The 26,393-nt window shown below is 33.2% G+C and overlaps 2 protein-coding genes across 3 annotated transcripts in view; one reads left to right on the top strand and one right to left on the bottom strand.

Moving 5' to 3' along the window:
- Positions 1-5,578, top strand: part of LOC118192539 (uncharacterized) — a 29,482-nt gene extending 23,904 nt beyond the window's left edge. Inside the window, exon 3 of the mRNA XM_085818568.1 lies at positions 5,087-5,578. Within this exon, the coding sequence (XP_085674694.1) occupies positions 5,087-5,199 (113 nt within the window). The 3' untranslated portion in view covers positions 5,200-5,578. The remainder of the gene's footprint in view (positions 1-5,086) is intronic.
- Positions 5,579-11,855: 6,277 nt separating this feature from the next.
- Positions 11,856-26,393, bottom strand: part of LOC118192538 (macrophage mannose receptor 1-like) — a 63,688-nt gene continuing 49,150 nt past the window's right edge. For both annotated transcript variants that reach the window (XM_035363534.2, XM_035363535.2), the window contains 5 exons: positions 21,107-21,262; positions 18,002-18,112; positions 15,500-15,667; positions 15,255-15,305; positions 11,856-14,038 (listed from right to left, as the gene is read on the bottom strand). In XM_035363534.2, the coding sequence (XP_035219425.1) occupies positions 13,824-14,038; positions 15,255-15,305; positions 15,500-15,667; positions 18,002-18,112; positions 21,107-21,262 (701 nt within the window). In that variant the 3' untranslated portion in view covers positions 11,856-13,823. The remainder of the gene's footprint in view (positions 14,039-15,254; positions 15,306-15,499; positions 15,668-18,001; positions 18,113-21,106; positions 21,263-26,393) is intronic.

Raw genomic sequence — 26,393 nt, 5'->3', positions numbered from 1 at the left:
TTAAAGACAATTGCTTTCTGCGTTGGCAAAGTTTATCTTTTTTATCAATGATTTATAGAGACGTTATTTACATTTTTCGGGAATTCGTTTGGATTGTCGTAATTTCATGCAGTTTTATGTCTAATAAATTTTGCTTATTTTGCGCTTAGAAATTTTAAGGCCGTGCATTTCACAACGTTTCTAAATTATGGAATAGAAATATATATCTTCGGAAAGCGGAAAAACATATCCTTGAATCCTTTCTTCCAACATTTCCCTCCGTCCTGTTTACATGCGCTATTTTGAGAAAAGAATAAATTTCAAGGATAGAATTAGAAACCAAGTAAAAACTGAATGCTGCTAACTGTTCAATAGCGGATCAAGAAATAACTATTGAATATTTAATTGTAACATAATTAGTGACTATAGGGAATTAGGGAAAATTTATTACAAAAGACACACTAAAATTCTAGTAGTTCATTCAAATTCGTTTATACTTAAAGTTTGTTAAAAATAATTGGAAAATCTTCAGTTCCCGCTTAAGGCTACGGAACGTCACGCTATTTTGATTCTAAGTGTTACTTCGAAAGGGAATAACTCTTGATTACGAAAGTAGAAGCGACAGTAAGGAATTCACGTTTCTGCCGAGCCTCAAAGTAGGTCTAATTATAGGTCATTTTTTTAAAAATTCACTTAATATTTTATAATTTAAAGAACTGTTTACTTAAAATAAGTCAAATATTTTGAAGTATTTTCTCATTCGTTTTCTACGGTTAAATCACCGAAAGTTTTCAGCGAAGATCAATTTAAAATGTAAAGTTTAAGCATACATTTTTAGACAATAATGTTATTCAGCTTTCTATTATGTAAAAAGACGATATTTCTCATTTAAAATAATAAACTGTTGCCAGAAATTTTTATTTCGAAACATTTGCTTCTTTGTAGTTCTTTGTCGAAATTTTCCTAAAAATATATAAACACCCTCTGTACATTTATTTTTAGTAAATAGGAATATTTTAATAAACAGACATAATGTATAAACATAAAATTATATGAAGTGCATAAATACCGAAGGAAATCCTTAATAAATGGTGCAATAAACTTCGAAATACATGAAAAAACACAATAGCTTCAAATATCGTCAATGCAATCTGCTACGAAAAATGGTTCAAAAGGGAAGGAATGATGTCTGGTTACCTAAGATAAACCAATCCTGGTTCAGGATACACGCGCTGCAATAAAACAACGGCAGATCTCATACTGTAAGGTAAATCTGTCTGCTGACATATACATACAGACCATTGACAGTTAAACTTAACGGTCCCTCCTCATCGAAGACCTCGCGACTAGGAACATGTTGATCAGGTCAGACACCACTGTAGACATTATTTGATTAGAAGCAGGCGTTGGAATTGCCACTTGATGCGAAATATCTTTTCGCAAGTTTTCTCGCAGCGGTTCAGCCGTATCCGTAATTGTAAGATGGTGTCATATGGTGATGGATGATTAAAATGATCGGTGTTTGATCACGTTGCTATGCATTTTCTCTAAGTCGCTCAGATCTGCTGCAGAAATGTGCTTTGTATTAAGAACGGACATCACCATCATTGCATTGTTAAAGTCTTGTGCCCGATTAATTAACTGGCTCCCTAGCTAAGACCACCCTTCCAGCATTTTTGCTTTCTATAATTCCTCTGTTTTGCCCATATCAACTCAATTATGGCACTTAAATATCTATCGAATCTGTAAATTTTCAAGTGACTGCAGTTCGCTGACACAGTTACCGCTTTATTTCAATTTCTGACTTAATGTATCCTCTTCATTGTATATTTTTTGAGCGTCTGGGAAACCGCTATTCGGGCTTTGGCCTTAATTAATCATTTGCATATTCTATTTTGAAGCATCTGAACACGGAATTTCGAATTCCATTGAGATCAAACCACGATCTTTTATTGGGGGGGGCGAGGGAGAATTTATTTGAAAGCAGTTCTTTAATTAAGTGAAATTTCTTTCCCACAAATTTTTACCACATGATAAAATAAATATTATTCACATTTTTTATTTTAAAATACTATACTCTCTTAAGAAATGTATTAGACACTATTAATAAGCCACCGGTGCACATGGTATATATATGTATATATTTTCGAATAGAAAGCTCAATAACATTATTGTTTAAAAATGCATGCTTAAACCTTTACATTTTAAATTGATCTTCGTTGAAAACTTTCGGTGATTTAACCGTTAAATACTTCAAAATATTTAATTTATTTTAAGTAAACAGTTCTTTAAATTATAAAAGATTAAGTGGATTAAAAAATTGACCCATAATTAGACCTACTTTGAAGCTCGGCAGAAACGTGAATTCCTTACCGTCGCTTCTACTTTCGTAATCAAGAGTTATTCTCTTTCGAAATAACACTTAGAATCAAAATAGCGTGACGTTCCGTAGCCTTAAGCGGGAACTGAAGATTTTTCAATTATTTTTAACAAACTTTAAGTATAAATGAATCTGAATGAACTACTAGAATTTTAGTATGTCTTTTGTAATAAATTTTCCCTAATACCCTATATTCACTAATTATGTTAAAATTAAATATTCAATAGTTATTTCTTGATCCGCTATTGAACAGTTAGCAACATTCGGTTTTTACTTGGTTTCTAATTCAGGTACTGAAATTTTACAGCATTTTCAGTGCTGCTTGAACGTTCCTAAGAAATTACTGATGATCTAGTTGCTTGTATTTCATGCTTATTTCCATATTTAATTATTCCGTAATAATCTGTTTTTATTAACCATTGTTCTAATTACTGTATATGTTATTTATATATAATGTAATTTGTTTAACTGAGTAGACTAAAATTCATAGCATTAAAAAATTCCTAAATGTAATAATATATATATATATTACATTTTATTATCATGCACAGGAAAATAATGTCAAAAAATGGAGTGAAACATGATCATAATTTCAGCAAAAAAAAGTTGTTGTAAATTTCACTTCTTTAGTTAATTGGTCCTAGATATATAATTCCTATTTTAAAGTCTTTAAAGATATATAGCAGAGTAATTTATGAACATAACTTTTAACACAATTAGTGGGAGGTACTTGTAAATATAAAATCCAGCTTTAGAGAACTAGAATTTCAGTTAGTAAAATATGTTCTAATGGGTTAAATTCGAAACTTCACATTCTGTGAATTTAAAATTCATAGTGAAATATCCGATATCCGATTCATATTTTCCAACGGGGCCAGCTATGCATTTTATAACGAACACTGCATTGGTTAAATCACATTTATTAATCGCTAAAAGGAGCGGCCTCTTTCCTGTAACCACTTCCTAAATTTGGTCCAAATAAGCAGGCAAATAGGCTTTGAAATGTGATTTAAAACAGTGCATTGTTTTTCAAATGTCAGTGCAAATATTTCACGTAAAAATACGGCACTCATGGCTTTCAGTGTATTGAAGCAGGATGATTTAATTATTTTTACAAAAACTACCATCAACAATGTTGAAAGAGTTTTAATAAAATTATCTACATCATTTTAAGAGAGTTTGCATTCGAAATGCATGTAACGACATCTATGTACGCTTAAAATTAAACAGGATACTTTTTTTCTTCGTTGCGGGCGGTCAACTATTTATTTATACTCAGAATACAATGGATTATTTAAAACAATTAAACTCATGAAATGTTCTACTATTTAAAATATTCTTGAAGTTAAATTACTTAAGGTAGCGTTTAAGATCTAGGAATCTTAAAAAAATACAAGAAAAGATTACTTTCTTTCAAAATAAAATGAACGTTTGTAACCATATTCGAATAACAGAAATATCTTGAAATGCAGTAATTCTCTTTGAACATCTTGTGTAATGTTTTAATATTATACTTTATTTTCTCTGTATAAGATAAAAGAATTATTTTAAGAAGGATTATAGTGTTATTATTCATATCTCTACAGTTTTATATATTAATACTTGAGACTCATTTTCCGAATTGATGAGACAGAAACCAGCTTAGAACAATACTAAAACTATTTGATATTGCATTATACCTCATCGATTTGCTGTTGTCTCGCTTTTCAGGTTTTCTTCACTCTATTTCCGGAAAGAATTTTGCAGTTAAGCATTCTTTCCCTCGTTCCCATTCGCAGTACGAAAGTGTTACAAAAGCAACTACTCAGAATATTGCATAAGTATTTATTTGTAAATTTGTTCTCTGTATGCAATGTAATTCTGAAAAAATTCGACTAATTCAGTAACAAAATTATTCACATTTGTTGTGGATGATCACGGTAAAGAAAGACCTCTCTCTATGCATAATTTTCATTTCGACTATAAATAATTAGAATGTGCCAGAGTATAACTCTTAATTACTAAAAGAAAGTTGCATGAAGTTGTAGAATTTTCTGGTTATATTGCAATTCACTTACACAACAAAAAGTGCCAGGTTTCATCGAGAATTAAGATCTCTTTCATAAACTGGGAATTTCTGTATCTGGGTTCTATTGGACTACACAAGTCAACAAGTAAACACAAGTTCTGTTAGGACTGTAATGATTATAAATATATATTTAGCTACACCTTCGCATGCTCCTTTAGATGCCCTTCAGAAGCTTATTCATACGCCTAGAACTTGGAAGCATGATTCATAATTTGTTACGTTTTTCAGTTCAGCATTTGATAGATTTTACCTTTTAAAAATATAATTGAATCTATACTGCATGTTTCAAATGTTAGATAGCAGCATTTTTAGAATAATTAAATTTTTTTAAATAGATGAATTTTTAGTTATCTGCTTTATTCTGAATGATCAAAGATTATGAAAAATTAAATTCTTGCAAATAAATGCAACTGAAACACCTATGCGCCTTTTAATCCGTTTTAGAGAAATGATGCAATTACCTGGAAGCATTTAATAAAAAATTAATATAGCTTCATTTTTTTATTTCAAATTTTAATTCACAAAACTCCATAACTTGAACTGTAAGTGTTAAGTTTCTTTCTAAAAGGTATTAATAGTAACTTTCATTTAACATTGTCTTTTTAAATGTTATAATTGTGAAATATTCACATATAATGTCTTCGTTTTTTCGTTTACAGATATTGAGAACAGTTTTTACATAGAAGGACTCATTGGGATTCTCATATGCAGTCTGGTTTTGCTTGCAATTATTGCAGTTATACTCTATTACATTATACCATGGCACAAGTGAAAATTTAATGCTGTGATAATGTGCTGTACATTGGAAATGTACTTCGTTAGGCACATATTACAAAATCGTTTATTTCAATTATTGAATTATGTAAAATCATTGTGATATTTTCCAGACCAAAGCCAGCAATATTATGTATTTTTCACTCCCTGTTTTGTTGATACCTCCCGCCTCCGAATTCACTAACATAGGATTTGGTTTGGATTAACTAATTATTTTGTTTTAAGACGTAAATATTTGCTGTTGCATATATTTTGTTCATTTTTATATTCGTACTGAATATGAGTGTGTGATGCATGCATTTTTGCAAATGTTTATTACGTACGAAAAAAGATACCTACAATTTTTTATGCAAATAATAAATATTGTTTGAAATGTTGTCCAGTGTGTTTTTATATAAAACTGCAACAGAGAGGAATTGAAAATATTGTTAAAAATATCATGCATTCGTTATCAGAATTTCAGTTATCTGAAAAATCTATTATAAATTCTATACTTTAGCTATTTTCACAAAGCATCAATCTGCAATGACTTGAACAAGGTCTGTTTGTTTAGTCAGTTATCGCAAAGCACACCAGAGCACTCAGTTATAGACTTTATTTAGGACTAAGAAACTGACTCGTTTTCACGTTGCATATGGAAAAAACGACAAAGACGGGCATGCAACTAGCACGTTCCCCGGCGTTGAACTTTTTCTATCTGTATGCAGTGCACTTCAGTCGGACTACCACTGTTAAACGTTTTATCAACTCTGCTACCAGAGTATTTACTAATTACTGGTTACAGAAGCGAAGCAACAAAATCTTAAACAAAATTCCGTGATCACACTGTATGCAAAACTTGGAGAAAGTGGAATGCAAATACGCTAGAAATAAACGAAGAGCATGCCGTAGCAGAACAAATTTTCTGATGAAAAAAGCCGTTTTGAAATGCCTGTGAAAATTTGGAAGTTGGGATGCATTACTGAAGACATTAAACGGCATAAGCAGAAGACAGGCCGAGAAGGTGAGAATATTATTGTCTTAAGATGATTGACAGGTAGGGTAGAAGGATATTTTTTCTGGCCAAACACTGCAGACAGATTGATTTTCCATCATAAAAATATGCCCTGTTATCTAATTTATCAATTAATTTCATTAGTTTCACATCTAGTTCATCCCTTTTCTTATTTAAAATTTCATGTGAAAGGCGATTTCGAAACAGTCGCACTCATTATGACATTTTCGAAAACAAGCAAATGACCTTGATGATCCAGCTGATGGAAACCGCATTAGATGACACCCACATCAGGCTGAGTAGGAGGTGAGCCTTTAGTGATGCGCCTATTTACTAAAGGAACTACCTTGACAGTGAATAATATGTGTATCTGTACATCTCTTAACAGTTTTCTGGCAGCTGACTCATTATTTTTTCCATATTTATACGATATTACTTCGCATTCTTGCTTATTATGAACAAAATATACAGATGTTTAAGGGTAACTTGCTTTACACGCTTAAAGATACATATGCATATGAATAAAAGCACGTTAGAAATATGTAACTAGATAGTAACGCTCTGCAATTGATCTAATCCTCAAGCAATATATGTACACACTGTACAAAAAATGGATCAGTTTTATATCTCCTGTTTTACTGGGCCGACTGACGAAATTTACTTTGCATTTTTCGTGTCTCGAAGGCGTGACTTTGGATATAGCATTACTCTAACGTAGGTAAAAATTTTGACACAAAATCGGACCTTTTCTGAAATAACATACCCATTTTTTCCATATTTCGATCCTACAACTCAAATTATGCCAGAGTGCCAAGTTTTGTAAAAAAACCCTCGAGTAGTTTTCGAAATTTTAGCTCCTCGGTGTTAATTCGATTTGGTATATATTGCATTTATTATTACCTCTTTTTTGTTACACTCTTCATTCCTTTTTTCCCAATTCGAAATTTAGGTTCAATCTATATAAAATTCGCAGATATTTTTTGATTCATTTTTTAAATTTTTATAAATTTTTCGAAAATATTTAATTACAACCTATAAAATTTTTAACACCACCTTAAAGTAGATGTATTTCTAGACATTCGTGAAGAAAACTAGAGTTTCTATTCAAAATTTCCAAAGATATACGCGAATTTATATATTGGCGCGTTTCAAAATTTGGCATACTTGTTATAAGCGAGCTTTACTCGCTTTGTTAAAATTATTTGAAAGAATGAACGATGCACTTTTTTCCCGCTCATATACAATGAACAAAGGAAAAAGAAAGTAGGTTGCTATAAATTAAGAATTTTTCCAAGTGTAAAAGTCAACAAGTGTTCTTTCAGTTTTCTCTCAATTCATAAATTGAAAGAAATGCGCCAAGATAAATTTTAAAAATTTTCACCAAGTTTCTCATCAGATTTTACAAAATTTAATATTTGAGTCGTAGAATCGAAATAGGAAAAAAATCGATGTTATTTCAGGAAAAGTCTGATTTTTTTTTTTTTGAAATACCTATGTTAGAAAAGTGCTATATATAAATCTAATAAATATCTTAAATTTCGTTTTCGAGACATGAAAAACGCAAGTCAGATTTCGTCCGTCGGCCCAGCAAAACGATATACAACTGTCATGTTTTTATACAAGGTGTACATCTAAAGCAAAATCTTGTTTCACTCTTAGTTTTTCAGCAATATGTCATTAAAAATTTCTGTTTCTGACTAAATTAACTTTAATATACTATGCTTTAATGAAAGTTATATAAAATCTTTTACTCAACCGAGCTGAAACGGACAGGACATCTCGTTTGTTAATTTAAAGATTTTGTAATGTAGGCTATTGAATTGTTCGTGAATACTTAAACTAATTACTCCTACTTTACTTAGTAAGCTAAATACCTATGCTTAAAAAAAAAAGAAAATTATCTAGGTGTTTGTATTATGTATTGAATTTATTCGCATTATATATTCAAATCAATAATACATGAATGTTCACTTTAGAGAAGTTAACCCTTTTGCAAACCGTATATTAGTGGTCGAAAGATTAAAACTACGAAATCCTTGTAGTTCTCCTCCCCTCACACACATACTACTTTTGATTTCGAACAGTTGCAAGGCTTGTCTACGTAGGGTTTTTATATTTACTCTTCAAGCGTAATGCAAATAAGGGATAAATTTCTCGAGGAAATATCCCTGTTTTTCGGGCAAAAAGCTCTAGTGTGTTTGCCATAAAGAATTGAGGGATTTTAAGAAAGCTTATTTGAAACAGAGTATGTATCAAGGACTGTTCCAAACAATTTCATAACAGGAAATTTATTTAGAACATTTTTCGAGTTTTTATCCAAAATAAAGTATTGTATTATTAAAGTTATTTATGTATATATAAATTTCAAATCTAAACGTAAAGCAGCTGAAAAGGAAAAAGTGTTTTTCTCAGATTAGCATGTCTTTGGAAAGGATTATAAAATATAATGTGTTTGTAAGTATCTATTTAAGATTATAAAGTGTAACATGTTTTCTTCCAAGAAAACATTATCTTTATTTCAATTGGAAATAGGATTCAAATTGAGATATTCGGAGAAAGGCAGTTCAATAAGAATAATGGAAACGTTCTTAGAACTTCTGTTTCTCACAAACGACCTTCAACGACTTTTCTATTTCGTAATATCTTTGAAGTTTATCATAACGCATAAAAATATGTTTGCATTATATCACTGATTCTATACTGGTGATGGTTTTCCCCATGTGTAACGTATATACGAGTCAGTTTCCCTTAGAAAGTCCTCCACGAAGGCATCCCTCCTCTTAGGCATATAGCCCTCGAGGCTTTGCCATAATCACACACACACACACACACTATACTGGTGAAATAAATAAAGAGAATTTTCATATTTTATCGAATTGCATGAAAAGAACTGAACGGAAAACCACTGCTTCTAGAATAAAAATGCAAATCTTGTACGGCAAATATGTAAGGGTACACGTATGTGTAAGGCGAAGCCAGCAGAGAAAAACGCTTCATAAGCGCGTGGAGGGTAAGACGAATTCTGTTCACTAGCACACCTCGGCGAATTTCTTGGTGTTATTTTGTAGCAATCGGTTAAACAGTAAAAATGAGTAACCACCAACGTTTAGATGATGGGTTGAGGTGGCGAATTATGGGGAGGCTAGCGGCAGGCATATTCACAAAGCCTACAGACTATTTCTACTACGGTCTGCTCTCATTAGGTGAAACATTTGCTTGTCGGTCATATTTTAAATGGCGAGTTATCACCTTGTAGGCGTGGTAATTAACGCCAAAAAAACCTTGCAAGTTTTCAGTACAGCGAGAAGAAACAGCGTTTATTTCATTCGATAATTTTTTGTTTTATAAATGAAAGCTAAGAGGAATTGTGTGGAATATATTTTAAATAACCTACTGATCTTATTAATAGTTTATTTGTATTTGAATTTAAACTGTTAAAAGTACGATAATTGTTTTGCAAGAAAAAAGGTTTATAATCAATATTTACAATCAATCAATTCAATAAACATTTAAGGGCATCGGATACATATTCTTTTAATCTAAATTATGAAAATAAGTATAACTAAAATTATATTTTATTCCATTATGCTCTGTTACTATAGAAACTCTTTTCGGGATCTTGGTGCATAATCTTGCTACTGGTACCTACTGCAGAGAGTACAAACCAGTATATAAGAATAAGAAAAATTATCATTAACAAAAACAGAGAAAATGAATGTGTTAAATTTTTAACACCGCACCCGAAGGCGAAAAGACCAATAATGACAAAGTCATTCAATAAAGTGAGGATAAAAATAAATCCGTCCAGAGCAGAGTTCATAAAAGTCACGAGCGGAGATAGAACCAGCGATCTAGAAGTCCGAGAAATTTTTTCATCCTCGTTACCGTTGAGCTGCGGTTTCGCCGTTGGCTTTCGCACACTTTTTTGTACACGAGGCTGATATAGAAATAGTATAGGCGATGAAGGAAAAGTCGCCAAACCCTACGTTTCCTGTTTTAACCAATCGGAGCAAACAGTAGAAGAAACGGTCTGTAGGCTTTGTGAATATGCTAGAGGCAGGCCAATCGCAAGTCCAGATATGAAAAGAGTTTAATCTCCAGCGTCGTGTGTAATCTATGGAAAAAGTTCCAAGATACTGGATCCACTGAGAGAAATCCTGGGTAAGGTCGTTCAAGAACCACGACGGCCAAAGAAGATCTCTATTTGTCCATTTTAGCGAGGCGTAGCAGAGAGACTACAGCTTCTCAGCTCTCTCGGGACCTATATGCCGCCCCAGGAACCCATGTGACAAGATGACTGTTTCCAAAAGACTGAACGAGAGAGGGTTGTTTGCCAGAAGACCGGCTGTTTGTGTCCCGCTCACGTCTACGGACAGGAGAATCCGATTAGCATGGTGCAGGCAGCATAGTGATTGGAGTACGGAGCAATGCGCGACCGTTCTGTTCACCGACGAATAACGTTTTAACCTAAACACCAATTCTCGCCGTACTTTCATATGGAGAGTGCCAAGGACCCGCTACCTACCCTCTAATGTTTGCGAAATCAACAATTATGGCGATGGCGGTATAATGGTCTGGGCAGGCGTCATGTTGGATGGCCGCATACATCTCCACGTCTTTGACAGAGGCTGTGTGACTGGTGTGAGGTATGGGGAGTTCAGGGGTGCAGTGGCTCCGAGTTCATTTTACAGGGCAATAACGCGAGGTCACATAGAGCTCTTCTGGTCGACGAATTTCTCGAGAATGAGGATATTCGCCGAATGAATTGGCCAGCCAGGTCTCCAGACCTCAACCTTATGCAGTATGTATGGGACACTCTGGGGAGGGCAGTTGCAATTGGCAACCCCCTTCGAGAACCATCCAGGAACTGAAAAATGTGTTGTTGAATGAGTGGGACCAATTGCCACAAGCACTGATAAACTGCCTTATTTCCAGTATGACATTACGCTGCGAGGCCTTTATGGCTGTAAGAGGGGACCATACCCCCTATTATCTTTCGTGTCTTCTGTAACCGCTGTTTCAGATCTTGAGACTCCCATGAGTGTTACACACGAACATGTGTGTCAGTTATAACTGCTGAATGTTTATTTTGTTTAAATTGTATCAACCTATGTTCACACCACATTTTATTAAAATATGTCCAGTAGTTCTGAAGATCGTAGATCAAATATTAAAATTCTCTTAATTTCTTAAACCAGTGTACAAAATATGATGCTGCGATATTTAGTTCTTTAACAGCAGGACTGTTGTTCTCTGCAAAATCACAGCCTCATACGCTTTTAAATTTCATTATCATTAGCTGATAATTAAGATCAAATTTCTCTCTCTGTTTTAAGAATAATGAGACAAGTGTCTGAAAGTATGATTTTGAATTCTGAAAATTTTCAAGTAAATGAAGTTACATATAAATTATATTTACAACTCATTTTTCAATTCACTTTAAATAATTATTTATGGTGAGTGTTCCGTACGTAATTATAAGTGCTATTGTGGTAGCGCGATCAAGATGAAGAAAAGGATTTAAGTTGCCATGGAAATTGCAAGCGATTTTTACTCTTAGATTTTGGATTCTAACATTTGAAAGAATAGAGTTAAAGAGTGTTGTGAGTGTTTTCAAAATGAAGGTAAATAGAATGTTTTTAAAATACAATCCACTGAAATTTTTGTAACAAGTGCCTTTAATAATCAGCAGTGAGTTGTAACAAAACAATAGATTATCGACATTATATCAAAACTATTATCTAGGTTTTTTGTTGCTTTCCTTTATATGAATTTCTTAATTTGGTTTCCAGCATTTTACACTGAATTAAAACAGAGATTCGTGTATTTCCTTAGATGAAATTACGAAATTTAGTATGAATTTCACGAGGACTTAACACACACACAAATTCAAACCAGATACGGAGATAGATTTTAGCATTCGTTTAAAGGTGTCCTCAATCTAACTCTGTTTCTGTCTTAAATTGAGCTTTTTTTTCCCCCTTCTAACTTAACTAAATTGTAAGAGTTACACCTCACAGTTTGGAACTTATCTCCAAATAATCTACGTATTGAGAGTCTAGCCTTAAATGACCTAAGATCCAATTTTGTAAATGTACAATAAAATACAATAGAATGTTTGTAAGAAATTCTGCCGAAGGAGAAACATGCATCGCCTTTGATGAAACCGTAATGATCAACATTACAGGCTAAGAGTAATATATGAGAAGAGAATTAATTTAAAACTTATGTATTATTATGCCACATTATATATTATGTCACAAATTGCTAATAATTTAAATCAAATGGAGCTTTCAAGTAAGCTAATGCTGATGGTAAATATAATTAACCATACATTAAGTCCAAAGGAAGTTGAACTTTGGGAATTGGAAAAAAGAAAAAAATATCATCCAAAGAGTTAATTAGACTTATTTTCATAGAGAATCTGAAATAACAAATATAATTTACAGCTCTTGAATAATTTTCAATGTTTGGAAGATTAAACATAAAAGCAGAACCCTTTAATTTTCCTCTTAAAAAAAAAGATCCGGAATAAAAAATTCCTTTTATATATCTAAATCTGAATCCTAATAGCTAGATCCACATTTAGGAAAGTGTGTGCCAACAGAATTTCATCGGAATAATATATCGAAACTATTAAAGCGAATAGCAGAAAATCCGTCATTAAACTTATGGTGGAGGATGAAATGTTATTCTGAAAAAGACTAGAATAAGCTTTCCAAATAGTAATTTGTAGGTTAACCTCAGAATTTATCGCCAAGATTGGTTCTTCAAGGTTAATCATTCAATATGCTCCTGGGAAAGAATGGTAGCCTATGCATTATCAAGAATAAAACTGGATGAGGAGGATTTTTTTTTTCTTAAAATAAGCGGCGAAATACTGAAGTAAAATACTGAAGTATAGTTGTTATCAAAGTTCGAAATTTGGGCACCTAGCGCTGCTGGTACAATGATTCAAAGCGTCTACATGTCAGGTATTTTCTCCACTTTCCAGCGTACCTTCGTGGTACAATTAAAAACACTCTCGGCTATCTAGCGGAAGGTCAGGAGTTAGAATCCTGGACAAAACATTGCAGATTTTTTTTGTTTGCAGATTTACTTCTAAATACTTAATTGCTGTACGCAGAAATGGGATCTTTTGGATTGGATTTAATAATAAAGTTTACAAGTAAGTTAAGAGGTCGCCTGTACCAACTCGTCAAGGCGGTCATTTAGCAAGCTAAAAAAATATTCCCACACTTTTCCAAAATCAAAAACCATGAACGGAAAGAAAGAAAACTATTCTGTAGAGAAAATAAGAGTTGGACTCATCAGCGCTATATAATAAATACTCTAATAAAGTACTATATAATTTGAGCAGCAGTCTGACACCCTTCCCGAAAAAGTGACTACATATTTGGTACAATCAGTTCCGGTGCAACCCGATACACAATGTACACCGATTTAGCTACAGAATGTAGCTACTGATAAGATGAATAAATTACTAATGATGCCGATACTACGACTTAATTTAGCCAGGGAACTTCTATTTCAAAAATCTCACTTATCACTTTTAATAAAAATAGTGTTTTCTTTAACTTTTTATTTAGTCTTGAAATGTCGAAGACGTACTAAGCATGTCACGCATCTTAATCCATGTCTTCTTTTATAATTATCTCTGCCGATCGGTACCGAGGAGTTTTTGATAGACCAGAGGGAGTTTGTAGCGTGACAACAGATGCCTTCTTCGCAGGATCTTGCTCTCTGTCGCAAGGACGAAAATAGTAAGCCAGTATGCATAGCAAAGCTACAACGAGCATAATGCAGAGAATGACTCCGATCAATGTCGTAGCCGAAAATCCACCTATAAGGAAAAGTACGGTTTGATCAGTATACACAGAAATAGAAATTAATGTTATTTCTTGCAACAATACTTTCGAAATTCCATTTATATTAGTAGACGAAAGATACAATTCAGATCGCAGCAAAATTACACGCACTGCAAATCTTGGCAGATTTTAGTTTACGGGAAAGATCTGCCAAGCTATAATTTTGCTTTTTTAAAACAGAAATACAGGAATAATAAAGTCATAATTATATTTATACAGGAATAATATAGTCATAATTATAATTCAGTACATTCAAAAAGAATTATGCGAGTTAAATTAACTGCTAAGTTTCTTTGGTCAATACATAAGACAAGGGCATCCATCTGCTACAATACCTTAATGACATGAAGCGCCAAACCGAGGAAGCCTTACTTGCTCTATGAATCTCAATGCTTTTCTTAGTTCCCCCTCCTAAGAGCCTATACTCTCAGAATACAGATTTCAGCCAGTAATTAAACGACCCACGGGAAATTATGGATGGTATAGAACAAGTTGTAAATACTATTAAGTATCTGATTTCTAAACGTAAATTTCTGATAAGATTTGCCATCGTTTTGGAAAAGACGCCGAACAACGCTGCATCGCGAAATGTAACATCACATATTTTATACGTTATTATTGTATCTATTGTTCTATATTATATTTGGTTATATTTGCATATTCCACCAGGAGCTTAGTGGTAAAACCAGCAAACATTAGTAGTTCGACCCGGCTTCAAATGGTGGCTAACGGGCAGGCTGCAGGGGAATTCTTGGATACGAGATAGGTGTCTTTAAACGGGTCCTCTTACAAAGGCAAGTCAGTTTATCCCTTGAGCACCTAGACTTTGCGTGTTTTGACGTAATCTAAATAATCTAACTCAATGATCCAGGCAAAATAGCTGATCAGAATCTGTGAATAATTATTTCAGTTGTGATAAATAATACAAATAATTTTGTAAAGATATTATGAAAGAAAAATAAAATAATGAATTTTGTATTTTTAACAAATGTTTATTTGAAAACTTTTATTACAAAGAACATAAAAATTTTTAATTGGGAGTAAAGAATCAATTACATGCCTCTAAAACGAGGTCCGACTTAAAGCGTGTTAAGAATCCTTGAGCTTATCGATCGTGTCAAAAACCTCCTTAATACTGGAATAAGTAAAGTAATGCATAAAAAATATTCATTGCATTGTTTACCACCTTACCTTTGCAGTCTTCTATCTGTTTTTCATCCTGATGCGTATCATTAGGGGCCACTATAAAGGTAAAAATGATATATATATATATATATATATATATATCTTAAGAAATGTAGGAGAAAATGATTTGACTTTATTATGAGGAAGAGTGATCTAAAAATTACAGAAGAACTGAAACTAATAAAGCATAAAAATCTTAAATTTAAGTCAAAATAAATACATCTCCAATGGATTATGAGAGTAATTCTTACTCTTGGGTATGGAGCATATAAATCCTCTTTTCTGCTGGCAACTAATATCATTCCATTCCATTGTTCCTGTTAACATTTCCACACACTTTTCATCTTCGCTGTTAGGTTCATCAGCATCCCAAAAAGTGAAATCAAAATTCGAACCATCAGCCCAAACGAATTCTTCATCTGCGAGAAACAAGGACAGGAATATTATGGTTTACAAGCGGATTATAATATTATTCATTTAATATAAATAACAGCATAACTAAACATATATTTCAAAAGCATTCTCTATAAGCAAAAGCATACAATTCTTTCTCTTTATTTTTCGAATACATTCCTGTGCGGATAGTCCTAATGCACCCTAGCGAGCTTTAGATAACCTAAACTAATTGAATAAACATTCACAAAGCTATAGCTTTTGCAAGATATATTTTCTTCATCTGGTTCGGATCGTTTGAATCTCAAATTTCAATTAAAACAAATTTTTTTACAAATAAAAAATCATTATTTTTTCAAAAGAGACTTTTTAATTTATGCGGAGTTTAAGCACTTACAATAAATAAGACATTTTTATACGTTTTGATAAATACTGCTTCAAAAATACGAAGCATCTATATTTTTAATCCCTGAAATCTACATCTCTTCTTTTAAATAAAATTCGTGAAGGTTAGTTTACTTAAATGTAGCAAAGCCCACGAAGGCTCTATGCCTATGGGAAAAAATGCCTTTGGTGAAGGCTTGTTATGAAATGAGTGAAGAAAATGCCTTCTCTTTTTAGACAGAAGTAGTGGAAGGTGATTTCTCCCTCCCTACCGCGTGCCTTTGTGGTGTAACTGGATGCATGTCCAGCTATCAATCTGGAGGTCCAAAATTTGAATCCTGGACTCAATATTTTGACAATGATTTCATGATTCCTGCTAAAGGAACCTAATTACACTACAGCTGTACTGGAAGCATTGATCCAATGACTGAAATTTTCGTTTCAGAACAAAGCTGATGTTTGAGATCAATTTGAAAAAACGAAAAATTGCTAAAAACCTCTTAAACTCAATGGATTATTTCGATTTCGGTTAAGCACGATAGGAGTATCAACTCGAAAGGAAAATGCCTTCGGAGAGCTTCGTAAGAGAAATAGTTCAAATCCATGTTACTCATCAAATAATGATGAAGAAAGACTAATTTAATTTTTTAAATAATTTTCATTATTAACAGTGTGGCCAATAATTGTTTTGTAGTCTTTTCTGGAAGACTGAGCGACAGTGGCCGATATTGCAACACTTAGGCAGATCGTTTCTTGTTTCGTTTCAGGCAAACGCGCTAAATGCGTGAGGTTTTTAATCATTATTTTTCATGCAAAATTTGAATACAATCTACCTTTCTTTAAAAGGTCTTTCTAAAGCAAATAGCCTTGGCTTGCTATGTTACAATCAAATAAATGGGCGACGGTATCTAAAAGACTGATTTTCTTTCTTAGTAAAATCTTAGAAGATTAGCTTCGTATTCTGAATGAAATTGTTCTAATTAAATAAATACGTTTACCGATGTTCTTTCTTATGTATACAGAGTATGATTTCATTAACTCTTAGATCCATATAACGATGATTTTAAGAACTATAACATCTTAAATATAACTATAAAATCTTCTTTGTCCACCTGATGTTTAACATCGATCAAAAAATGTTTATTTCCATACCTTGTAAATATATTATATATATAAACATATGTTACCGTGAAAGACCGAAATTGGAGAATAACGACTTTCACCGGAGAATGTCAATATTCACCAAATACGTCGGTGAAAGATCGAATATTTCTTTACATTCTTGTACATTCGGACCCTCACCGGTGTATGTCGACAATCACAGATATGCTCTGGTGTAGGTCGAAAAGAGAGGAGTATATGTACACGCTGCCATTCCAAAAGGAAGAGTTCCACAAATAAATGCAGTTGTAAAAGCAAGGGCCTCTTGTGCAAAAATAAAGTCAATAGTCAAATAGTCAAAGTGTCATAATAGTTTAAGTTGTTGCAATAAATAAGATTTGAATCACATAATTTGGTAAGTTTATAACTTCTATTATTTTCGTTTCTCATTTTGAAAGTACTGTGTGTTTTAAGTTCTTATATTCTTAAGTTCTTATTCTGAGTCTCAAGTGCGTTTTTCGCGAAAGAATTACGGAGAAGGAAATATAATATTCTTCTATGTTCAACATTCACTATTAGTACATGGTGAATGTCGACATTCACCGGTGTAAGTCAGAAATAAGAGTATTTGGAAAATATTTCGGACATACACCAAGCGACTATGTGGATGTTGACATTCACCGGTGAAAGTAGACATTCTCCAGATTTCGGTGTTTCACCGTAACATATATATATATATATATATATATATATATATATAATCCGTTTTACTAAAAAACGTTCAATATTATTCCTTCCTTGAATTCATGTGTCTTCTTATTAAATAAAAACGCAAAAATTATTTGAAAGGTTAGACCATAAACTGTATTATTTACCGTACTGCATATGACGATAGAGTCCTATGTGCAATGAGAATTGCGTATATCTGACAAACTGGTGTAGTACGTCCACTTCCTCTTGTGAGTGAATGCTGACTAATGTACCACCTGAAATGATAAAAAATAACTTTGTAATGTTTAAGAAAAAACTTAAAAGTAAAAAGCGTGTAGACAGTGTTTGAATTGAAAAGGAAAAGGGTGCACAATATTTCAAAGTACTTACAAACGTTAATTTCGATGTCCGAGAAAAATTGCTTTCCCTATAAATACAAATTGTCTTTTATTCTATTGTTTTATGTCACTCAGTTTACTATTGTTTATGTCACTCAGTTTATTAAATTTTATCTTCACTCAAGTTCTCCCTAAGCTTTTCCTCCTTGGCTTCAAAGAACATAGAGTATCCTTGAACAAAGTGAATTCTTTTTGTCGACACTTAATGCACGTGTATCAGTAATGTGACAGGCATTTATCATGTGTAATACAGTCGAAAGGGTTCTAAAATTTCTTTGCATGCCCAACACGTTTATGAAGTTCTTTATTCTTCTTTTATTAGCTTTCCAACAAAAGCAGGCATTAAAACTAAATGTATCAATTTGATAAAAGCATACAAAATTAAAACTTACATTAATGCCAATAGTCAAAATTGTATCAGTAAACTGAAATTTTCCTCTCTCGAAACTGATTAGATTTTGAGGGAACTGATATCACTACTGCATTGAATATGCTGAAGTAGCAAAGTTACTGATAATTTGTTGGAAGCTGTGAAAAGATAACTTCACAACCCTTTATTACCTCCATTAACGGCCAGAATACCTAGTTCACCATATTCAAGACATGCCTTCAACATTAATTCTTTGTTCGTTAATAAATAGAAAATATTTGAAACCGGTTATTAGCTTCGGTAGCTCAATGGTTTGAATTAGGAGCAGAAGGCCTTAAGTCTAAGTCCTACCAGAGTTCAAAATCGGCTAAATCATCTATGCAGGGATAGACATACTTTTTGCAGATGCTGATCTTAGCTGGTATGCATTTCGCGCTAAGAAGAGAACTGGCCACGTCGAATTTCGAAGTCATACTCCTAATCTCATCTCTTCCGTATTCAAAGCTGAATCACGTGAGTCACATCTTTTAAGTATTTGCAAAGGATTACCACCCTCGAAAGTTTAACTGGTGAACAGCACTTTTAGGAGTGGAACAAGAGGTTTGGGTTTAAACTTCCGACCACGAATTAATATCTATATATTTACAGGGTGGTTAGCTACCAGATCGATAAACTTGCAGGGTGTGTAGGGGGTACAGAGGAATCACATAAGAATGCAGGGTCGTAAATACCGCAGTTGCGAGTTACGGTGCAAAGAAGCAGAGAAAAAGAACAGAAACAGCAAAACACTAATGGGACAGAAAACATTTTATTGAAATGTTATACTATAACAGGTGTTCGAAATAACGACCAAAAGTCGTCTGGCAGGCCTGACAGCAGCGCTGCTTGGAATTCCCTACGTTCTTTAAGATTCCTAGCATGTCACGTATCCTCCTGGCAGCTAGAAATACGAGAGATGTGGTCTTCAACTGAAGGAACGGGCATCTTGTACACCAAACTCTTCATGTGATCCCATATGAAGAAGTCCATGCATGATAAGTCCAGTGATCTGGCAGGCCAATGAACTGGGCCACCACGACTTATGCACCGCTGTCCAAAGGTTACCTCGAGGTGTCGGCAGACATCAGTCGTGTAATATGGAAGAACCTTCTCATACTGATACCACATAGACCTACACCGGACCTATCATGCATGGACTTCTTCTTCTAGGGTCACATGAAGAGTTTGGAGTACGAGACGACCGTTCCTTCAGTTGAAGAACTCGTCGCTCGAATATCTATAGCTGCCATGAGATTACTTGACATGCCAGGAATATTCAAGAACGTACGGAATTTTATGCAGCTCCGCTTTCAGGCCTGCCAGACCACTTCGGGTTGTAATTTCAAACACCACTTCTAGTACAATCTTTCAATAAAATGTTTTCTGTCCCATTATTGTGTTACTATTTCTGTTTTATTCCTCTGCTTCTTTGCACTATAGCTCTCAACTACGGCACTTGCGACCCTCCATTTTTATGTGATTCTGAGTCATCTCTGCACCCCCTTCGGTATGGTAGTGAATCACCCTGTATATACAAAAATTTATAAAATTAATCAAGCTTAAATAAATGACTCTTTTATATTTGACGAAAAGGAGGAATACCATTAACTGCATATCTAATGTCATGACACATTTTAATACTATTAATAATCAAATAAATAAATAATGTAATTTTATTATAAGATTCCTTTTTTAAAAAAAAGAAGGGTGTATGTATGGTATGTAGCTATAAAAGTGTGCAGTTTAATTATAGTTATTTTTGGTCCAAATGAGCATTATCCCAGAAGAGCTTAGTCTTAAAACTGCATTTTGTATCGAATCACTATAAATAGCTGTATAACTTTTCAATTGTCACCACCAATCGCCGTCCAGGATTCACCTAAGGAACTAAATAATGAAAAATCTACATGAATGTATGTATGTTTATCGTATTGTGAAAAAACAATGGTACTTAGAGTCATCAAATTCTGAATAACATAGTCCTCCACCCGAACATGGGCATCTAGAAACCCGAATTTGCAATCTGTTTTATTGTTTATTTTATATTTTGTAAAAATTTAACAAATGTTTTATTAAAAACTCAACAATTTCAAAGCGAGCAGTATCAACACTGTAGTAAAACATTTTTACCTCCAGCGCTCGAGACTGTCCATCTGAAATTAAAGGTATGCTGTTTTTAATTATTTTTAGTCCAGTATGGCGTTAACCCAAATGCTCTCAAAACGCGTAAGTGTCTCTAAATGAAAAAAAGGGCTTTCTTGGGCGTAATACAAAATCTGAAAGCTTTCAGATTTTAACTGTTTATTTAGATTTTAGTCAAAATTTTAGTCTGCAAATTTTCCCACAGTGACACTTAATTTCCCACTTAAAATATGCAATATTTTGAATATAAGTATTGGCACCTTAATAAATCCTTCCTTTAAAAATGTTCAGCCAAGATATACCATGGCATTTTTGCTTACCTCTTCTCATGCATATAAAGTTGGCTTCATACCAAGTTATAGCACTTTTAGTATCAAAATAGTAGCAACGAGCTCCACCAAGATCCCTCCACTCATCTGGTTCTTCGGGACAAAATGAGTTCTCCGATAGCGGGGGTTTTAGGACAGAAGGAGTAGCTGGGAGTAAATACGAAAGAAATTTATTGCTAATACAGAATTTTTTTAATTCACTTACAAGTACTTATTTACTATAACAATCCATTCGCAAAATTTATACTATCAGGAAATAAGATGAACATATATCTCAAATAGAAAATTAATCGTTTAGAATTTCAAATGCAATACTGAAAAATGTAATAAATTATATTTTGTAAGCTTTTAAGAATAGTTCCCGAAAGAACATGAACGTAAAGTATCTACTTCGCACCTTTTTTAAAACATTGTGCAATTTGCCCAGATAATTGAAAAAAAATTTTATAATATTGTTAGATCAAAATGGTTCGTCCCAAGTTCAACAATTAACAGAAGAATAGGCATTATTTCACTTCATCTTCACTGAAGGTCTAAATATGTATTCAGGACAGAAAACTAAAAGAAGACTGGAATATACTCGTATTAAAATCGAAGAGCAAGAATCAAGGATTCTTATGAAATGACATTTTATGCCGAACGCTCAGCTCTTGATAGGTTTATTTTTGACTTTGCTGGAAGAATGTTCGGTTAATAAAGTATGTTCTAGTAATTATCACATAGCTTCACATTAAGTCCTAGTATATCAAATTTCTACAATCCTTCCAACAACTCGTCATCATCTTCTTATGCAGACACTCTGCTGAGACCTTTCTTGGGGACTCTTCTTTTTTGACAAAACTACTTTTGTGCATAGTATTAAAGTATATCACATGTGCTGCGTTACCGGCACCAAACAATGCAAAAGCCATTTAAAGTTTATATATATATATATATATATATATATATATATATATATATAGGAGCAGATTTAAAGCGATGATAAATATAACCAGTTCTGGACAGCTAAAACGTGGAGCAAGTTCATCAGTTTAGCGAAATACCTTAATTTTCATATTTGTTGACGCTTATTATAGAATATAGTTTGTCTGGAATTTATGGTAATGTCTGGTATTCTGCATTAGTATATGCATTAATAGTTGGGTTATTCTATTTCTGGATATATCTGACAGTTCCCAAATGTCAGTTTCGAATGTTTTGCATCAATTGCTTTGCTTTGATGCAAAAGCAAAGCAATTCCTTTGCTTTTTTTTGCATCAATTGCATATGCTTTGCTTTTTAACATCGTTCGCGAATACCTTGTGCAATGTAGAAAGTACAACCAACAATTTTAATTCCCCAACTTTAATTTGAATTGTCTTTTTTTAGCTTTTCCATCATTTCTTTGTGTCTATTTTTAAGAGATTTGATTTCATACCTTTTAGCACACTCTGATATCGCTGTATATTTATCTGAATATTTGAGTCTACTTATTCTGTTTTATCATTTCTTTTAACGCTCCAAAATTTCCAAAATTTTGAACTAATGGAGAAACTTTAAATGATGATAGAATACACTTAAATTAACTTTTTTCTTTTACATTGAATACATGGTTGTAGTTTAGCGATTATTACTGTTTGAAGGATACTTTTCTAACAGACGTGGTCTTTCGTAATACAGACTCAAGAACAGCATAAAAATAGAAACACAATTTGGTTTAAGACAAAAGAGTAGAAAGTAAAACGTCAAAAATGTCTGATGTCACTAAATTAAATTAATCATCAGTAAACTGCAATTATTAAACAAAATGAACATATTAAATCAAATTTACAAACATATATAAGTAAATAATAAAACTTATTATAATTACAGATGTTGCCCAAAAAGACTGCCATTGTTCCTTATACGCATAAAACGTCATAAATTCTAGAAAATCTCATTAATTTCTTGAATACTTGCAGTAATGGTTTAAGTCTGGGCTTGGCTCGACTATTCCTCATCTGCCTGGAGGTAAGTTCCTCAGCGGAATCAACAGAAATCTCGAACACTTCAAATTTCTGATGTACCGGTTGAAATAAATATATAGAGGACAAATCCGGTGGGCACAGAGAAAAAGCAACGGATCTTCCTTGGCCAATCCATTCACCTGAAAAACTAGCATGTAAACAGTAACGTACTTGAGAGCTGAAATGAATTGGTGCTCAATCTTGCTGGAAGCAGATTTAATGCTGAATGGTTATTGGCACATATTCCATCAATTCAGGCAAGATCCTACTGAAGGAAAATAAGGCATATTCCGTATCTAAGCATTCCTAAAAAATGTATGGTCAATCTACTATCGCAAACGATATCCGTTCAAACACCTATTAAGAATCGTATCTGATAGGAATGTTGCCGTGTTACATGCGGATGTTACTTGCCCACACTTGCCTATTGTGGGCATTAAATACACTACACTTTAAACTTTATTTTAATCAAATGTAATTTCTATGCTAAATCTGTCCTTTACTTCTACTTTCTTTTTTCAACTCCACCAGAAATGTAAATTAGATGGGTTTTAATCAATGCTGTTCTGTGTTTCGCCTGTTTATAACAACTGCTGGTTTCGGTGAGTACTTTTTGCCTTTTGCTCATAACTGCGCTTAGAGATCGTGCTTACATTTCAGGAGCCGATTTAATTGGTATTTTATTTACTGTTTGCTTCACACATATTTAGAATCTGTTGCATTTCCAGATTCGTAAAGTAATGATGTTTAAATTGCTATAATTTTAGTTGCTATCTACAATCTGTGCTATAAATAAACGTGTAGTTTAATTGTATTCTGTTGCATTAAATTTGTGTTTGGGACTCTCAAGACAAATTGACAGCAACCTAGGTAGCTTAATTAAGGGTGTATTTTTAAGAGAAAATTATGTTATACATATCGACGAATGAATAAATATATGACCATCACATATATCGGGAACTCCAGTTCCGCAGAACTGTTCTGTAGGAGTCATAGGAACGTAACTCGTGCAGAAAATTCAGCAAATCTCTCTGCACATAACATTGATGTAATCGTTTAAAGTGGTAAAATAAGTCATATATTTATACTGCCTGAAAATGCTTACTACAAACAGACTGCGGAAAAGATGTATGTGGAGAACAGAAAAGCACCCTCCAACATTTAATCTTTTAACGTTTCACATGAAAAGTTTTAGTACTGGCATGTTATATCTATTACATTTTAACAGTGTCTTTTACTTTGAAACACCTACTATTTTTACGCAAGGTAGTCGTATATACACGATACATCCTTTTGCTGGAATATGGTCATTATTATCATTATCTTCGTATACATCAAACACTACCCCAACTTTCTTTAAAATTCTTGACCCATCACCGTAAATTTTTATAAACTTCTTCGTAGCGGATTCCTTGATACTTTCGTGCATCAGTGGAGTTTTTTATGCAAGGTAGTCAGTCGTATATCATCAAAGCTGCAAGAGCTCTGTTATGCAACTTTTTCAAAGCTGATCAATTTCAAATATTTTTGGGTTAATGAATGTCCAGTTATTAAACATATTGATTACCTTGCTTTTTATTTTATTTGGTTCTCTTATCTAACTAAACTTAAAATCCAAGAATTTAATTATAGTGCTAAATTCTGCTATTTAATTCCTGGACATAACCAAACTGTTCTTTCGTGGCAAAACCACCAAAATTTACATCTTTTCTCTGCAAAAATATAATTTCTACCTTAAAATACAATTAAAACGCTTTTTAACGATGCCGAAGCTTTCTTTTCAACTATTTAAATTTTTTTTTTTAATTTCGCAAAAATTAAAAGTTGTCAGGAAACATTTTCCAGGGGAGTCTCAGTCTTAAAATTAATTTCTAAAGCTATGTATGCCCTACATTGGAGTTCAGATATACTCTTTTAGAATACGATCTAATTATATATGTAGGATGCTCCACGCCATCGAAGCCGAAGATGAGACGATGCCTTGGTGACATGAAGGAAAGACGTGTGAGTAAGACGTTCCGTAAGAATGAAAATACGTCCATCTTTTATTTAGCGAAGCAAATCATCTGAAAATATTTATTCATGTTTCTGTTTTCATCCTGCTTCATATGTATTCGAAAATTCTCATTAAAATACAGTTAATTGTTCATTTAGATTTAGTATATATGTTCACATAGACATTACCGAACTTAAGTCTTACTCTATGAAGAAAATTCCATGAAGTGGAATTCTATATATATACATCTAGTAAAATATCCTTATTAGAAAGTATGTATTTCTCGGAAACGTAACACCTTATCACCTTACATATTTTTTCAGATAAAGTAAGCCTGCAAGTAAGGTAGTTAATCACTTCAAATCATTAAAGGTCAGATTAAAATAAAATGGACTGAATAAGTGTTCAAATACACATATTTTCGGAGAAAAATATGCAGAATAATTCAAAACTATCTAGCAAAAATGTAAAGGCACGTAGAAGGGTTCGAAGTCGAGATTTTGTAATGGAATATGTATTACCAAATGGCGCTCTGAGGTGATACAGGGAGCTGTAAGCAGGAGAGATAAAAGCGTTCTGCGTCCCCATATGAATTTCAAACGGTATGCGTCATTTCATGACAGCGGAGTTCTTTGACTTGCATTTTGCTACGAAGCAATTGCTCAGAGGAAGTGGATGAGAATCATCCATTGTATCTCTTTTTAGTAGCTGCTCCTTGCTCATCAGTTATGATAACCTGAAGAATTTGAAATGGCCAACAGAACGAGTTGTAGTGTTATTACGTTATTTTGAAGCAGGACACGTGAAAAATGTGCAGTTCTCTCTTCGGGATTCTATCCCTAGACCTCTCGAATATGCGTCGAGTAATCTTCCAATTACACCACGAAGGCATGCGCAAAGGAAGGAGAAAATACCTTACATACTCCCCATTTTAAAGAATGAGTGAGAATTAGGGAATCCATTCGCTAAATCCTGATACTGACGAATTATCATCCCCCACCTTTTAGTTCGGGTGCCACTTGTAGAGTCATTAGGTTACTTTGAAGCAGGAGACGAGAAAAATGTTCAGATTCCTTTCCGGGACTAGAAAACTGAACCTCTCAAGTTCTGGAATTATCTCAAAACGTGTGTCATAACAACACTTAACATGCTTACCTGTAGAATTGTCATATAAGCCAAAAAGTCCAATTTTGAGAAACAAAGCTCATATAATAATTATAAAACAGAAATAATGATTAATATTCTTGCTCGACTAGAAGGACACTCGAAATTTTCAAAATAAGTAACAGTACTCACA

This window comes from Stegodyphus dumicola, chromosome 6 (genome assembly GCF_044657685.1).
Source record: "Stegodyphus dumicola isolate Sdum_Otavi_A_Nest chromosome 6, ASM4465768v1".
NCBI classification, from domain to species: Eukaryota; Metazoa; Arthropoda; class Arachnida; order Araneae; family Eresidae; genus Stegodyphus; species Stegodyphus dumicola.
The sequence above is the reverse complement of the archived record's forward strand: the minus strand, read 5'-3'. Positions and strand labels throughout refer to the sequence as shown.